General features: G+C 39.5%; 1 protein-coding gene across 1 annotated transcript in view; it reads right to left on the bottom strand.

The window, feature by feature from the left end:
* Positions 1 to 17,797, bottom strand: part of CDK15 (cyclin dependent kinase 15) — a 102,108-nt gene that overhangs the window by 49,689 nt on the left and 34,622 nt on the right. Inside the window, exon 9 of the mRNA XM_061381692.1 lies at positions 9,331 to 9,424. Coding sequence (XP_061237676.1) covers positions 9,331 to 9,424 — 94 coding nt within the window. The remainder of the gene's footprint in view (positions 1 to 9,330; positions 9,425 to 17,797) is intronic.

The raw sequence follows: 17,797 nt of genomic DNA, 5'->3' as shown, positions 1-17,797 counted from the left end.
AAAGATAATGAAGAGAAAGCAATAAAGGAAATAAAAATGACCACATCCATATTTTCTCTAAGGCAAAAGTTACCAGAATTGTTGGCTACTTTGTATTATTGTGTAATTAAAGCCAACAATGGATACCAACAATTTTAGAAGATTGTGCTAAAAGCTTTAAGCTTTGAGATTTTAAAAGTTTAAACAAAAATTCAATATCCTTTATTTGGAAATTTGATGCTCAGTTTTTATTTGAAAATTATTGAGTTCATTTTCACTTGAGAAAATTACTAAATCTCCACTTCACTGACTGGGAAACTGAAAACCAAAAATAGTTGATTTACTCTCTCCCTGAAGGCTCTTAAAAGGCAGTTAGTGAGTGCTATGTTTGAAACCACAGTGGGCTGCAGAGGCTGTTTTCTGCCTTTGTTGAAATGGAAACTGAAGGCATTTTGATTAATGGCTTTAAAGTCTGCATAGTTTATTTTATTTGGATTTTAGAGCTACATCCGGTATTATTTGCTAAAAATACTTATTGAAAGAATTAGATTTCTAAAAAATTGATCAAAAATTAATAACAGCCATTCAGGTGTAAACACACACACACATACACACCTAGGGGTATTTCAGAAAGATGATAAGTAAAGATTCAGGACTTCTCAAGAATGAGATCTCAGAACACATGTAAAGAAAAGTTGTGATTAGAGGTTGGGAGATACCCACTAGTCCCTACATCAAATATCACAGAGCCTGAAGCAGCTTTCCTTTTTTGTCTATGTACACCATTTTTAGTAAAACACACTTCAGGAGCCATTTGTAGTGTTTGAATTTCCAAACTACTTGGGATGTAATAGTATAATAGACAACACACTGATGAATATGGTTCTTCCTTGTTCTCAGAGCATGAAACTATAGATGTGGTAACAAAACTGGGGTCTCTACCTGCTTGGACAGAAGAAGGGGGGAAATGAGACATAATGAATCTGACCTCCTGGTGCCCAGTAAGGAGAGCTAAGCAATATGGAACTATCTCCTCATCAGTACAGTCTGAAGCTCAACAATGAGCTGCTGCTGTTGCTGAAAGTGAAGTCAATCAGTCGTGTCTGACTCTTCGTGACCCCCATGGGATTTTCCAGGCAAGAGTACTGGAGTGCAACAATGAGCTAGGCAAGTCAATAAGCTTGAGAAATAACTTCAGAAGTGGAGGAGGGGGAGACTTAATAAACAGAGAAGAATGTTATGATTAAAAATGATAGGCGCTACAATAGTCTCATAACACTTTGTTCAAAGAGGTCACAAGTTCAGGAGTCAGAAAACCAAATACACCAGAAGACACTAAAGACCCAAGAAGTTAGGTTGTGAGGCTTGCTTTACCTCCTAACCTAAAGTTAGAGCTGAGTTCTGAACTCGCGACTCTAACATCATGCCAGTGTTATTTCTAATGTGTTTACTTGTTTTAAATGTGTAATGAGTTGTCATAAATGTCAAAATAAAGTCCTTCTGATTTATTGCAGTGTGATAAGCATAATGTTAGACATGAACATGGCTTCCTGGGTAAGACCTGTTGGACTCATTTGTTAAGATGTGCTTGCTTTAGTTGCATCACTCATGTTTGGGTATTTTATGTCCAGATACAAGTCCAAACTTCTCACTTACCGAGTTATTAATACCTAAAACATCCTTCACATGGTCAGGGACAGTCACCAAGACCAGTCCTGGAAACCTGAACCAATAACTAGAAAACCATCAGATGCTGGGAAGTGTCGTAACTCATTCTTTGTGTTCTATGATTTCTAAAGGCTGCACTAAATGCAAAGAACTATAAAATGATTGCTTTAAGAACACAATCATTTAAAAATAGGAAGTAATGTTTTAAAAAACCAATTTATATACAACTTTTCAAATATCCTAATGGCATACCTTATCTCACTATTATAATTGTTGTTAACTATCTAGTTATACATACATCTTTTGCATCTATACATAGTTCATGTTTGTTTTGCATGTATTTACTTATATACCACCCATCACCCCACCTAGACTGAACAACAGTTGAAAGCACAGGTTATGCGTTTTTCCTATTCTTTCCATTTTTCCAATGTTTTGTAACATCTTATAAGATAATGAGTACCCAATGATATTGCTTCCTGATTAAATGAATAGGAAAAACTTTTCAAGTGTGTAAAAGATCACTTTTACAGGGTCAGACGGAGAAGGCAATGGCACCCCACTCCAGTACTCTTGCCTGGAAAATCCCATGGATGGAGGAGCCTGGTGGGCTGCAGTCCATGGGGTCGCGAAGAGTCGGACACAACTGAGCAACTTCACTCTCACTTTTCACTTTCATGCATTGGAGAAGGAAATGGCAACCCACTCCAGTGTTCTTGCCTGGAGAATCCCAGGGACGGGGGAGCCTGGTGGGCTGTCGTCTATGGGGTCACACAGAGTAGGACACGACTGAAGTGACTTAGCAGCAGCAGCTGCACAGGGTCAGATCTAGGCAGGGTTAATTCTGCTTCCTCTAATGTGGACAAGAAACTAACAGAGAGAATAGAACAATTAGGTTAAATATTAGGAAATGCCTGTCAACAGTTGGGTTGGTCTTTGAAACATCACTATGAAAATAATTTCTGAGAGAGAAAGAGAAAGACAGCAAACATTTGTTGAGCACGTAGGGCACGTGGTGCTTGTTACTCACGTGCTCTTTTAAAATTCTCAAAGCAAGGTTATAAAATCATTATCACCAGCCCCATGTAACAGAAGAGGAAACTGAAGCTCAGACGGACTATATAACTTGCACACATTCATTTAGCTGGAAAATGGCTAGAATTCAAATGTGCAACTTAAAAGCTGTTATTTACATTAGGCTACCTCCAGTATGAAAAGGCAAAATGATAGGATACTGAAAAAGGAACTCCCCAGGTCGGTAGGTGCCCAATATGCTACTGGAGATCAATGGAGAAATAACTCCAAAAAGAATGAAGGGATGGAGCCAAAGCAAAAACAACACCCAATTGTGGATGTGACTGGTGATAGAAGCAAGGTCCGGTGCTGTAAAGAGCAATATTACATAGGAACCTGGAATGTCAGGTCCATGAATCAAGGCAAATTGGAAGTAGTCAAACAGGAGATGGCAAGAGTGAACGTTGACATTCTAGGAATCAGCAAACTAAAATGGACTGGAATGGGTGAATTTAACTCAGATGACCATTATATCTACTACTGTGGGCAGGAATCCCTTAGAAGAAATGGAGTAGCCATCATGGTCAACAAAATAGTCTGAAATGGAGTACTTGGATGCAATCTCAAAAACGACAGAATGATCTCTGTTCATTTCCAAGACAAATCATTCAATATCACAGTAATCCAAGTCTATGCTCCAACCAGTAACAGTGAAGAAGCTGATGTTGAATGATTCTATGAAGACCTATAAGACCTTTTAGAACTAACACCCAAAACGATGTCCTTTTCATTATAGGTAACTGGAATGCAAAGGTAGGAAGTCAAGAAACACCTGGGGTAATAGGCAAATTTGGCCTTGGAATACGGAATGCAGCAGGGCAAAGGCTAATAGAGTTTTGCCAAGAGAACACACTGGTCATGGCAGACACCCTCTTCCAACAACACAAGAGAAGACTCTACATATGGACATCACCAGATGGTCAACACCAAAATCAGATTGATTATATTCTTTGCAGCCAAAGATGGAGAAGCTCTATACAGTCAGCAAAAATAAGACCGGGAACTGACTGTGGATCAGATACTTATTGCCAAATTCAGACTTAAATTGAAGAAAGTAGGGAAAACCACTAGACCATTCAGGTATGCCCTAAATCAAATTCCTTATGATTATTCAGTGGAAGTGAGAAATAGATCTAAGGGACTAGATCTGATAGAGACAGTGCCTGATGAACCATGGATGGAGGTTCATGACATTGTATAGGAGACAGGGATCAAGACCATCCCCATGGAAAAGAAATGCAAAAAAGCAAAATAGCTGTCTGGGGAGGCCTTACAAATAGCTGTGAAAAGAAGACAAGAGAAAAGCAAAGGAGAAAAGGAAAGATATAAACATCTGAATGCAGAATTCCAAAGAATAGCAAGGAGAGATAAGACAGCTTTCCTCAGCAATCAATGCAAAGAAATAGAGGAAAACAACAGAATGGGAAAGACTAGAGATCTCTTCAAGAAAATTAGAGATACCAAGGGAACATTTCATGCAGAGATGGGCTTGATAAAGGACAGAAATGGTATGGACCTAACAGAAGCAGAAGATATTAAGAAGAAGTGGCAAGAATACACAGAACTGTACAAAAAAGATCTTCACGACCAAGATAATCATGATGGTGTGATCACTCACCTAGAGCCAGACATCCTGGAATGTGAAGTCAAGTGGGCCTTAGAAAGCATCACTACGAACAAAGCTAGTGGAGGTGATGGAATTCCAGTTGAGCTATTTCAAATCCTGGAAGATGATGCTGTGAAAGTGCTGCACTCGATATGCCAGCAAATTTGGAAAACTCAGCAGTGGCCCCAAGACTGGAAAAGGTCAGTTTTCATTCCAATCCGAAAGAAAGGCAACGCCAAAGAATACTCAATCTACCACACAATTGCACTCATCTCACACGCTAGTAAAGTAATGCTCAAAATTCTCTAAGCCAGGCTTCAGCAAGACGTGAACTGTGAACTTCCAGATGTTCAAGCTGGTTTTAGAAAAGGCAGAGGAATCAGAGATCAAATTGCCAACATCCAATGGATCATGGAAAAAGCAAGAGAGTTTCAGAAAAATATCTATTTCTGCTTTATTGACTGTGCCAAGCCTTTGACTGTGAGGATCATGACAAACTGTGGAAAATTCTGAAAGAGCTGGGAATACCAGACCACCTGACCTGCCTCTTGAGAAACCTTTATGCAGGTCAGGAAGCAACAGTTAGAACTGGACATGGAACAACAGACTGGTTCCAAACAGGAAAAGGAGTACGTTAAGGCTGTACATTGTCACCCTGCTTATTTAACTTCTATGCAGAGTACATCCTGAGAAACGCTGGGCTGGAAGAAGCACAAGCTGGAATCAAGATTGCCAGGAGAAATATCAATAACCTCAGATATGCAGATGACGCCCCCCCCTTACGGCAGAAAGTGAAGAGGAACTCAAAAGCCTCTTGATGAAAGTGAAAGAGGAGAGTGAAAAAGTTGGCTTAAAGCTCAACATTCAGAAAACTAAGATCATGGCATCTGGCCCCATCACTTCATGGGAAATAGTTGGGGAAACAGTGGAAACAGTGTCAGACTTTATTTTTTGGGGGCTCCAAAAAGCAAGAGAGTTCCAGAAAAACATCTATTTCTGCTTTATTGACTATGCCAAAGCCTTTGACTGTGTGCATCACAATAAACTGTGGAAAATTCTGAAAGAGATGGGAATATCAGAACACCTGATCTGCCTCTTGAGAAATTTGTATGCGGGTCGGGAAGCAACAGTTAGAACTGGACATGGAACAACAGACTGGTTCCAAATAGGAAAAGGAGTACGTCAAGGCTGTACATTGTCACCCTGTTTATTTAACTTATATGCAGAGTACATCATGAGAAACACTGAACTGGAAGAAACACAAGCTGGAATCAAGATTGCCGGGAGAAATATCAATAACCTCAGATATGCAGATGATACCACCTTTATGGCAGAAAGTGAAGAGGAACTCAAAAGCCTCTTGATGAAAGTGAAAGAGGAGAGTGAAAAAGTTGGCTTAAAGCTCAACATTCAGAAAACAAAGATCATGGCATCCGGTCCCACCACTTCATGGGAAATAGATGGGGAAACAGTGGAAACAGTGTCAGACTTTATTTTTCTGGGCTTCAAAATCACTACAGATGGTGACTGCAGCCATGAAATTAAAAGACGCTTACTCCTTGGAAGGAAAGTTATGACCAACCTAGATAGCATATTCAAAAACAGAGACGTTACTTTGCCAACAAAGGTTCGTCTAGTCAAGGCTATGCTTTTTCCTGTGGTCATTATGGATGTGAGAGTTGGACTATGAAGAAGGCTGAGCACCGAAGAATTGATGCTTTTGAACTGTGGTGTTGGAGAAGACTCTTGAGAGTCCCTTGGACTGCAAGGAGATCCAACCAGTCCATTCTGAAGGAGATCAGCCCTGGGATTTCTTTGGAAGGAATGATGCTAAAGCTGAAACTCCAGTACTTTGGCCACCTCATGTGAAGAGTTGACTCATTGGAAAAGACTCTGATGCTGGGAGGGATTAGGGACAAGAGGAGAAGGGGACGACAGAGGATGAGATGGCCGGACGGCATCACCGACTCGGGGCACATGAGTTTGGGTGAACTCCAGGAATTGGTGATGGACAGGGAGGCCTGGTGTGCTGCGATTCATGGGTTGCAAAGGGTCGGACACGACTGAGCAACTGAACTGAACTGAACTGAACCTCCAGCTTAGATGATGTTATGGAATCCAGTAATAATTTTTGAAGGTAGCATTCATCAGTAGCGTTTATCAGTCTTGCAGGGAAAAAATTTTTTTTAACTTCTTTTTTTTCTTTATTTTATTTTTTAACTTTACAATATTGTATTGGTCTTGCCATATATCAACATGAATCCACCACAGGTATACACATGTTCCCCATCCTGAACCCTCCTCCCTCTTCCCTTCCCGTACCATCCCTCTGGGTCATCCCAGTGCACCAAGCATCCAGTATCGTGCATCGATCCTGGACTGGCGACTCGTTTCATATATGATATTATACATGTTTCAGTGCCATTCTCCCAAATCATCCCACCATCTCCCTCTCCCACAGAGTCCAAAAAACTGTTCTATACATCAGTGCCTCTTTTGCTGTCTCGTATACAGGGTTATTGTTACCATCTTTCTAAATTCCATATATATGCATTAGTATACTGTATTGGTGTTTTTCTTTCTGGCTTACTTCACTCTGTATAATAGGCTCCAGTTTCATCCACCTCATTAGAACTGATTCAAATGTATTCTTTTTAATGGCTGAGTAATACTCCATTGTGTATATGTACCACAACTTTCTTATCCATTCACCTGCTGATGGACATCTAGGTTGCTTCCATGACCTGGCTATTATAAACAGTGCTTGCGGGGAAATTTTGAGGAAGAAAAATCTTTTGGCTTGAAATTTTTTTTAGTGTGTGAATGTTTCCCAATTTGTCCTGTGTTCCTCCATTATATCCTCCGTGTTTCCAAAAGAAAGCTTAATGGCAGTGATTAATCTCTATAAAACATCTGAATTTCACAAAGGACATTCTATTTTAGTGTTCACAACACACTGTGTTTTCTGGGTCATGAATCTGTGGCACTAGACTGGTTTGCACAGAATATCTTCATAAATGTGAGTCATTGTCCCTCCAGACACTAGCAACTAACTCTTCCCTTTTCCTAAAGTTTCCTGAGGATTATCTTCACCTTCATGTTGTAAAATTCAACTTAAAAAAATGATATAAGTGTTTTTTACATGGGCTTTTACAAATATTTATTTATTTATTTTTATTTGGCTGTGCCAGGTCTCAGTTGCAGCACAACGGATCTTTTGTTGTGGCATGTGATATCTAATTCCCTGAACAGGGATCAAACCTGGGCTCCCTGTGTTGGAAGCACAGGGTCTTAGCCACTGGACCACCAGGGAAATCCCCAGTTTTTTAAAATTTTTAATAAATGAAGGACTCCGCAGTGGAAACATAATTCAAAAATGAAATTTTATATTATTCCTGCAAGGCAAAATGTTTGATGACATTAAGTCAAAATCACAAAGAGTTTGAGAAAAGATAAGTTTCCTCACCTGCACACAAAAATCCCACTTTGCATTATTTCCCCAGATACCTGATTGGGAGGCTGTTAGCAAGAATGCTCTAGATGCTTGCTTGAAACAAGCAAACTTAAAGGAATCCGAATCCAGGATACAAGGAATACCCTACCCACCCCAGTTTAAAGTACTTGATACATGCTACAATATGGATGGATCTTGAAAACATTATGCTAAGTGAAATAAGCCAGACACAAAGGACAAATACTGTATGATTCCACTTATATGAAAACCTAGAATGGGCAATTTCATGCAGACAGAATGTAGATGAGAGGTTACCAGTGGCTAGGGGCAGGAAAATGGGGGGCTGATTGAATGGATACAGAGCTGCTGTTGGGGATGATGAAAAGTTTTGGAAATGGATGGTGGTGATGGTTGCACAGCAAGGTGAATGTATTTAATGTTATGAACTGTACTCTTAAAAATGGTTAGAATGGTAAATTTTATGCTATATATATATATTTAACCACAATTTAAAAATCATCAGAAAAAGAGAGCCATATATAAATGACTATCACTATTGCTGTTTAGTCGCTAAGTCATGTCCAAGTCTTTTGTGACCCCATGGATGGTAGCCTGCCAAGATCTTCTATCCTTGGGATTTCCCAGACAAGAATACTGGAGTGGATTGTCGTTTTCTTCTCCAGGGGATCTTTCTGACCCAGGGATCAAACTGTCATCTCCTGCATTGGCAAGCAAATTCTTTACCACTGAACCACCAGGGAAATCCAAAAATATAAGCTACAAGGGACATAAAAATGAAGTACATAATGTGCAACTGCGTGCATGTGCGTGCTAAGTTGCTTCAGTTGTGTCTGACTCTTTGCAACCCTATCTATGGACTATAGCCAGGCTTCTCTGTCTATGGGATTCTCCAGGCAAGAATACACTCTGGAGTGGGTTGCCATGTCAGCCGTAAGGGGATCTTCCCAACCCAGGGATCGAATCCGAGTCTCCTGCACTGCAGGCAGATTCTTTACCACTGAGCCACCAGGGAAGCCCCAATAGTGCAAATGAGGGAGGGATAAAAAATGAATAAAGAAGTGGAAACACACATACATAAGGATCCTGTCACCTTAGAAATCTAGTTTTGGAGCATAAGTAGTATATTTCTCTCACACTAACATGGAAAGCTAACATTTTGTTTTATCAGGGCTCTGTGAAAATGTAGTGTTTTATCTTCAGTTGACAAAGATCCATGGCCAAATATGTGGTAGAATTAGACCTGGGGGTTGCAGGGAAGGTTAGTAATGGCAGAAATTGCCCTGGGACATTAAGATAATAGTCATCAGGAGCAGGAGGACTCAAGGGCATCCATGGGACAAAAGGGGGGGGGTTCCTAACCACTCATTCCCTAGGTGCTTAAGCCCCTGGCAAACACCACAGTTTCCGCAACCTCAAAATATGGCTTAATCTCTCAAAGCAGGTGGACTGCTTCATTTGTTTCTAACGCAAATTTGGTTCAAAGTTTTATATGCATATATTTTTTTCTTCCTAAGAGGAATTCTCTTACCTCCCAGATCTTCTCCAGCTGTTCAAGGATGTTGGAAACCCCAGGAAACAAGGGTTGACCTTGGAACATTTCAATAAAGATGCAGCCTGCACCCCTAACAAAGGAAATAAGAGTCAACCCAATACTTTCAAGGAAACCATACATGCAAAACCGAACTACTAGCATTTCATCCCTTAAGAAATATTTTAAGGATAATTAAATACGGGCCATGCACTATGAAAAGTCTTGGCAAAAAAAGTCCCTATGTTAAACAAAGATAAGAACAGCTTGCAGCTTTTTGTTAAAATGGAACGCATTGGGCATTTAGGATCACAGTGTAGATAGCAAACATTTTAGTTCATTCAAGCTCATTAACTATCTATTTTATGAGAGAGGGAGAAAATACTGAGTCTCCAAACTGAATACCCTCTTTCACTGAATCTAAGGTGCTATCATTGTAAGAAGCATCATTATTGTATGTACTTTTAAGAAACCAAAAAAAAAAAAAACCCCCACAAGTTAAACTATGACATCATCAGAATGTTTCTTTTATACTCATTGAAAGGGCTGTTACAAATTTAATCAGATAGATTATTTCATCAACTATCATACTTGTACAATGAAAAATATTAAATGAAAGAAATTGATTCAGGTACTCATCAAACTTTCTCACATTCAGCATTTGACAAAGACTGTTTAATGTCTGTGTTTATATCCATGATATTGTCTTTTGATGGTATTGTCCAGGAGTTTGATGATACAGCATTTCTTAAAATAATCCTTATTTCTTAAAATAAAAGAACTAAGAGTTATTGGTGCTGGGCTCCTAGGCTGACCTTGCAATTACAAGTTACACTTTTGATTCCAGCTTAAAAAATATTGCTAAATATGTCTGATTCACTTATTCTCCACAACCATTTGGTTTCCTAAGAGTTAAAAAATAAAGAAAGAAATAAAGCTCTCCTGTCTTCAAAGGCACTGACTCCCATTCAGCAAGTTTTGATGCTGACATGTTTGATGTCCACACACATACAAGGGTAACTATAGTCACAACTGCAGCATGGTTGATGGCTATTCTAAGATGTTACTGACTGAAATGCATCCTGATTTAAACAGAGAATGCACATTTTAAAGGACTTCCCAGGTGGTACTAGTGGTAAAGAACCCATCTGCCAATGAAGGAGACACAGGAGTCGTGGGTTTGATCCCTGGGTTGGCAAGATCTCCTGGAGAGGGCATGCCAACCCACTCCAGTACTCTTGCCTAGAGAATCTCATGGACAGATGAGCCTGGCAGGCTACAGTCCATAGGGTTGCAAAGAGTCAGACATGACTGAAGCGACTTAGCACTCAGGCACATGCATCTTAAAATAAATTGTCTTTTCTGCTTAGTCAAACTGGAGGGTAATTCCTAAGGAACAGTAAGAAGTAAGATTTTGCTGGTAACACACATTTTTACTCTCACAAAACTTTTTTGAGAATGCTTCAAGGGGCTTCCCTTGTGGCTCAGCTGGTAAACAATCTGCCTGCAATGCAGAACCCAATGAGACCTGGGTTCGATCCCTGGGTTGGGAAGACCCCCTGGAGAAGGGAAAGGCTACCCACTACAGTATTCTGGTCTGGAGAATTCCATGGTATAGTCCATGGGGTCACAAAGATCGGACATGACTGAGCAACTTTCACTTACTTCAAATAACTGATTACAGAGATTATTCCCATGGTCTAATACTTTCTGATTTTTGACTCCAAATCTCTTTCACCATAACACATAATTTTGCAAACTTCCTTAATCATCTTGATGTTTTGCTGTAGCATGATAAAGAAGAAAATTTAAGTAAAACATTTTAGTATAGATCGTCATATTCAGTTCAGTTCAGTTCAGTAGCTCAGTCATGTCCGACTCTTTGTGACCCCATGGACTGCAGCACGCCAGGCTTCCCTGGCCATCACCAACTCCCGGAGCTTACTCAAACTCATGTTCATTGAATCGGTGATGCCATCTAACCATCTCATCCTCTGTCGTCCCCTTCTCCTCCTGTCTTCAATTTTTCCCAGCATCAGGATCTTTTCTAGTGAGTCAGATCTTCGCATCAGGTGGCCAAAGTATTGGAGTTTCAGCTTCAGCATCAGTCCATCCAATGAATATTCAGAACTGATTATCATCATATTATTAAAGGTTTATTATGAAATTAATTTTAAATGGTTTTTAATATTATTCAAATTAATATAGTAAAGAATCTGCCTTCAACTCAAGACACCCAGGTTCGATCTCTGGCTCAGGAAGATTCCTTAAAGAAGGGAATAGTTACCCACTCCAATATTCTTGCCTGGAGAAGTCTATGCACAGAGAACCCTATATAATCCATGGGGTCTCAAAGAATTGGACACAACTGAGTGACTAATACTTTTTCATGATACATTTCCGCTTTTCCATCTGACTATAGACACATGCTATTTAATTTATTTTGTGTAGCAGAAATAAGATTTCTTGATAAATAAGCTTAAGAATAATTTTTATGTTATGTCTAGTTTGGGGAGAGAATATATATATTTTTAAAAGTATGCACATTTAAACATATCTTACCATTTCAAGAGACAATTTTCATGACTTAATATTTGGTTTGCATGTAAAATAGTCAATTAACTTATTCTTAGAATTTTGTGTACACATAAATAAGAGGTATCAGACTGAGTTTTGTAGGTTTTTATCCTTTCCCTCAAACAACAGGTTGTCTTTATCCCCAGTTGCTAAAAAAACTAATTGGATAAAATGTCCACTGTATGTGTTTTACTGATTTCTCATGTACAAGAGACATCCTGATGTGTGATACAAGCATTTTGGGAGTTCCCTGGTGGTCCAGTGGCTAAGACTCCACCTTTCTGCTGTCAGGGCCCGGGTTCAATCCCTGGTAAAGGACTAAGATCCTGCAAGCTGTTCTACATGGCCAAAAAAAGGAAAACAGAATTTTGATGAGATGAATGTCTCTTAAAAATCTGGTGAATAGTATCTTGAGGTGAATTTTTAGAATTCAGTTCAGTTCAGTTCAGTCACTCAGTCGTGTCCGACTCTTTGCAACCCCATGAACCACAGCACACCAGGCCTCCCTGTCCATCACCAACTCTCGGAGTTTACCCAAACTCATGTCCATTGAGTCAGTGATGCCATCTAACCATCTCAAGCTCTGTTGTCCCCTTTTCCTCCTGCCTTCAATCTTTCCCAACATCAGGGTCTTTTCAAACGAGTCAGCTCTTTGCATCAGGTGGCCAAAGTACTGGAGCTTCAGCTACAACATCAGTCCTTCCAAAGAACACCCAGGACTGATCTCCTTTAAGATGGACTGGTTGGATCTCCTTGCAGTCCAAGGGACTCTCAAGAGTCTTCTCCAACACCACAGTTCAAAAGCATCAATTCTTTGGCACTCAGCTTTCTTCACAGTCCAACTCTCACATCCATACATGACCACTGGAAAAACCATAGCCTTGACTAGACGGACCTTTGTCGGCAAAGTAATGTCTCTGCTTTTGAATATGCTATCTAGGTTGGTCATAACTTTCCTTCCAAGGAGTAAGTGTCTTTTAATTTAATGGCTGCAATCACCATCTGCAGTGATTTTGGAGCCCAGAAAAATAAAGTCTGACACTGTTTCCACTGTTTGCCCATCTATTTCCCATGAAGTGATGGGACCGGATGCCATGATCTTAGTTTTCTGAACGTTGAGCTTTAAGCCAACTTTTTCACTTTCATCAAGAGGCTCTTTAGTTCTTCTTCACTTTCTGCCATAAGAGTGGTGTCATCTGCATATCTGAGGTTATTGATATTTCTCGTAGCAAACTTGATTCCAGCTTGTGCTTCTTCCAGCCCAGCGTTGCTCAAGATATACTCTGCATATAAGTTAAATAAGCAGGGTGACAATGTACAGCCTTGACGAACTCCTTTTTCTATTTGGAACCAGTCTGTTGTTCCATGTCCAGTTCTAACTGTTGCTTCCTGACCTACAAGAGGCAGGTCATGTGGTCTGGTATTCCCATCTCTTTCAGAATTTTCCACAGTTTGTTGTGATCCACAAAGTCAAAGGCTATGGCATAGTCAATAAAGCAGAAATAGATGTTTTTCTGGAACTCTTTTGCTTTCTTGATGATCCAACAGATGTTGGCAATTTGATCTCTGGTTCCTCTGCCTTTTCTAAATCCAGCTTGAATATCTGGAAGTTCACGGTTTACATATTGCTGAAGCCTGGCTTGGAGAATTTTGAGCATTACTTTACTAGCATGTGAGACGAGTGCAATTGTGCGGTAGTTTGAGCATTCTTTGGCATTGCCTTTCTTTCGGATTGGAATGAAAACTGACCTTTTCCAGTCCTGTGGCCACTGCTGAGTTTTCCCAATTTGCTGGCATATTGAGTGCAGCACTTTCACAGCATCATCTTTTAGGATTTGAAATAGCTCAACTGGAATTCCCTCACCTCCACTAGCTTTGTTCATAGTGATGCTTTCTAAGGCCCACTTGACTTCACATTCCAGGATGTCTGGCTCTAGGTGAAGTGATCACACCATCGTGATTATCTGGGTCGTGAAGATCTTTTTGTATAGTTCTTCTGTGTATTCTTGCCACCTCTTCTTAATATCTTCTGCTTCTGTTAGATCCATACCATTTCTGTCCTTTATCAAGCCCATCTCTGCATGAAATGTTCCCTTGGTATCTCTAATTTCCTTGAAGAGATCTCTAGTCTTTCCTATTCTGTTGTTTTCCTCTATTTCTTTATTATCATTTTAAGACTCCTTACTGGCTTGCTTTTAAATATTCATATTCTTTTTACTTCTTGTCTTTAAAGCAACAGATATAAAAGGTGTAAATTAAACAATACATGGAGAATAATGAAAGTAATAGCAAACTGTCAAATGGTTTAAAAACATCCTGGTTGCTAGCAATGTCAACTATGAGACAAGCCAGCTGAAAAACTGAGATGGTGAATACCATCAAATGGTCTCCACCCACTTCCCCTCATGCTTTCTCTGCGTTCTTGAAAGATCTCAAGCCATTTCAATTTGAAGTGAAAAAGAAAAACACACACAAATATATATTTGTGTATCTGTGGGTATAAAACACAAGTGATTATTTATTAACTGACACAAAATTGAAATGAAAATGTACTGGCTTTTGAAGATTTGAACCAACTCTCCATCCAGTATCACAACAGCTCCAGAAACCCCAGGAGCTCACAAATTACCAGAAGGCTTGAGGATGTTCTAAACAAGGTTCAAACCATAGTCATTGCTAGTTTACTGAGCCTTCCCTCCCCTCAAAAGGCTTTCATGGCTAAGAAAGAGCTTGTTGCCTTTTTATGTCCTTTTATAATGGTGGCTGAGAGGAACCAAAAAGGAAGTCCTTTTCATTACACAATTTCTTAGTGTCCTTTATCTTCTACACCACTAGGACAGTGGGCACAATTATGTAAAATATACTGGAGAAAGCTGGACTTTAAGGCTTCTGTGTAAGTACTACAAAATAACACGAGATGTTTGCATAAAAGAATAAAATGCTAATATTGGTTGAAATTCCATTTGTATCTGCATTTGTGCGGTTGGTGCCATATAGACATTTTCTTGAGTCTTTCTTTTTAAGTTTCACTTAGGGACAGATTAAACCTTCCTCACCTACCAATCTAGAGTCTAAGGTTTTTTATAAGGGCTTCCCTGGGGGCTCAATTGGTAAAGAATCTGCCTACAATGAGGAGACCCAGGTTTGATCCCTGGGTGGGGAAGATCCCTTGGAGAAGGGAATGGCTACCCACTCCGGTATTCTTGCCTGGAGAATTCCATGGACAGAGGAGCCTGGCAGACTAATAAAATATGTGTGTGTGTGTGTGAGTGTGTGTGTGTGTGTGTGTGTGCATGTGCAATGCACTTATGCACTTAGAGTACTTACAAGACAAACAAAATTCCTAAATCAATTGTATTTCAGAAGCTGGACTATTTGTATCATAAATATCAGTGCACTGGAAAGAAAATAAGTCTGTGCACCTTAAGTTTGCAGAAGGAAAGATTTTTTTCAGGTAAGTACTGTTTTTTAAAAAATGTACAACTCACTTTCTTATTTTTTCCATTTATTCCTCAGAACTGTTTTTTTTTTAATTTGCTTTGTGAACAAGTTGTGTGACTTTCATTGTTTTTATTTGTTTCTTAAGCAAGTTGTGTGGCTATCATCTATTTTGTCCACCCCAGACTAGTCTTAAAGCAAACATTTTAAGTATTCTGAACATTCGTGTCCAGATAGGGAGCCAGCTCCTATTTCTTTTTATTCCTCTGTTTTGTTCTTAAATCTTCATTCCTGTGGCTCTTATTACCCTACGTATCTTTAGGCTTCTCAGAGGATTTCTGCTCTGTGGAGATACCCTTGGGGCAGCCCATGTAGATGAAGGGAAACTTCACACGCAGGGGAAAAAAGAGCTGGTGACATCAAACAGTGAATCCTTCCAGAAGGGAGAGATGCACTGGGTCATTTTATTGCTCCAACTGTGGTTCTTCAGTCACGTTAGAAGAAACAGCTAACATGTTTTCTGCTTTTTCTGGCTTTCTTCCTGGTCTTTTCTCTATTCTGAGCATGAGCAAATTCTTCCCATAAGAGAGAAAAAGATTCCTCAAATTCTTCAGGCAATCTCTGGAGAAATAAACCATCTCAGGAGTTTTAGGTTTGGGGAGATGCAAGGAGTCTATAAGAACATTGTTGGGAGAAGTGAGTCAATATTTCACTTTTCACTATTGAAGTTAACTCAGAGCAGCCTGATATATGGCAGTGACATGATATTTCTATTTGCTTTTCCCTGGGCCACTCTTTATATTTGGCAGTTTGCAGCAGGAGATTTGACCATAAAGAATCCCTCAGGCACTGATAACTTTCTGTAGTTCAAAATCCAGCATCTGCCTGCAGTTAGTTTTGAATAGAGGAGTTGACTATCAAAGGAAATTCTTGTTTAAAACCCAGTTTAGCATAATATGAATGAACCTTGAAAATATTATGCTAAGTGAAAAAAGCCAGACATGGAGGGACAAATACTGTATGATTGCATTTATATGAGGTACTAGAGTGGTCAAATTCACAGGGAGAGGAAGTACGATAGTGGTTGTCAGGGACTGAGAGGAGGGAGCAAAAAGAAGTGATTGTTTAATGGGTACAAAGAGTCATACTGGGATGATGAAAAGTTCTGGAGATGTGGATGGTGGAGGTGGTGGTACTTGATGCCACTGAACTGTACATTTGAAAATAGTTAAAATGGTAATTTTTGTTATATATATTTTAACACAATACAAAAATTAAAAACAAAAAGTGTAATCATCCTAAAGCATTGAGGTGTTTTGTTTTTTTTTTTCCACTGAAGTTGCTAATGAAATCTTTTTAGGTCTGAAAAAGTATCAGAAAGAGAGGAAAAGATGATGGGAGATTAGAGGATGTTGGTTGTAAGTGCTGGGAATAACCAATGTGTCTTACTGGTGTATTTTCCATATTTTAAGTGTTTGCTTTGGGCCATGGACTCTGTTGCTCCCAGGGTTTACTGTGAATGAGAGGCTCTTGTTAAATTAGTTTCATTAGGACAAAGGCTCTAATGCTCAACCACTGTCACCTGCTTCCTTACAAAAGCGTTCAGTTTGTACCCTATGGGGTTGCATGGCCTTTTCTTCCATTGTGAATTGGAAATCTTTTCCTTGCTCATTTTCCTCACCCTGAAAAGAAAAAAAATAGAAGAGGATTCCTAATGTTGCTGCTGCTGCTGCTAAGTCGCTTCAGTTGTGTCCGACTCTGTGCGACCCCATAGATGGCAGCCCACCAGGCTCCCCTGTCCCTGGGATTCTCTAGGCAAAAACACTGGAGTGGGTTGCCATTTCCTTCTCCAATGCATGAAAGTGAAAAGTCAAAGTGAAGTTGTTCAGTCGTGTCCGACTCTTAGTGACCCCATGGACTTCAGCCTACCAGGCTCCTCTGTCCATGGGATTTTCCAGGCAAGAGTCCTGGAGTGGGGTGCCATTGCCTTCTCCTCCCAATGTAAACACTTAATATCTAACAGTTATGTAGAGTAAACCATTATAGTAAATACTGAAAGATAATGATTATTCTATTTCTACATTACTTTTTGAGTTTTACTGGACAAACAACAATCATCAAATTAATAACAGTAATGACAATAATTTTAACTTATGACTGAGTTTTTATTCTGTGAGCATCACATCGTTATTCCTGATTAAATTAATGAAACACTTATCAGTGGAATAACATACACTTTAGTATATTCAGTAAAAACTAAGGGATACATAGTTTAAGAGGGGTTTAAAGAATGGGTAGATGAAGAAATTACCCAAAAGTAGCACAGAGAGTTAAAGGGACTGAAAATATGAAAGAGAGGATAAGAGCCAAGGATGATAGAAAGATAATCTTTCATTGGAGCTCCAGAAAGAGAGACTGGAATAGAGGCAACACTAAAAAGAAAATGGCTGAT

This window comes from Bos javanicus, chromosome 2 (genome assembly GCF_032452875.1).
Source record: "Bos javanicus breed banteng chromosome 2, ARS-OSU_banteng_1.0, whole genome shotgun sequence".
In the NCBI taxonomy this organism is placed as follows: Eukaryota; Metazoa; Chordata; class Mammalia; order Artiodactyla; family Bovidae; genus Bos; species Bos javanicus.
This window is presented reverse-complemented; position numbering and strand designations above follow the sequence as displayed.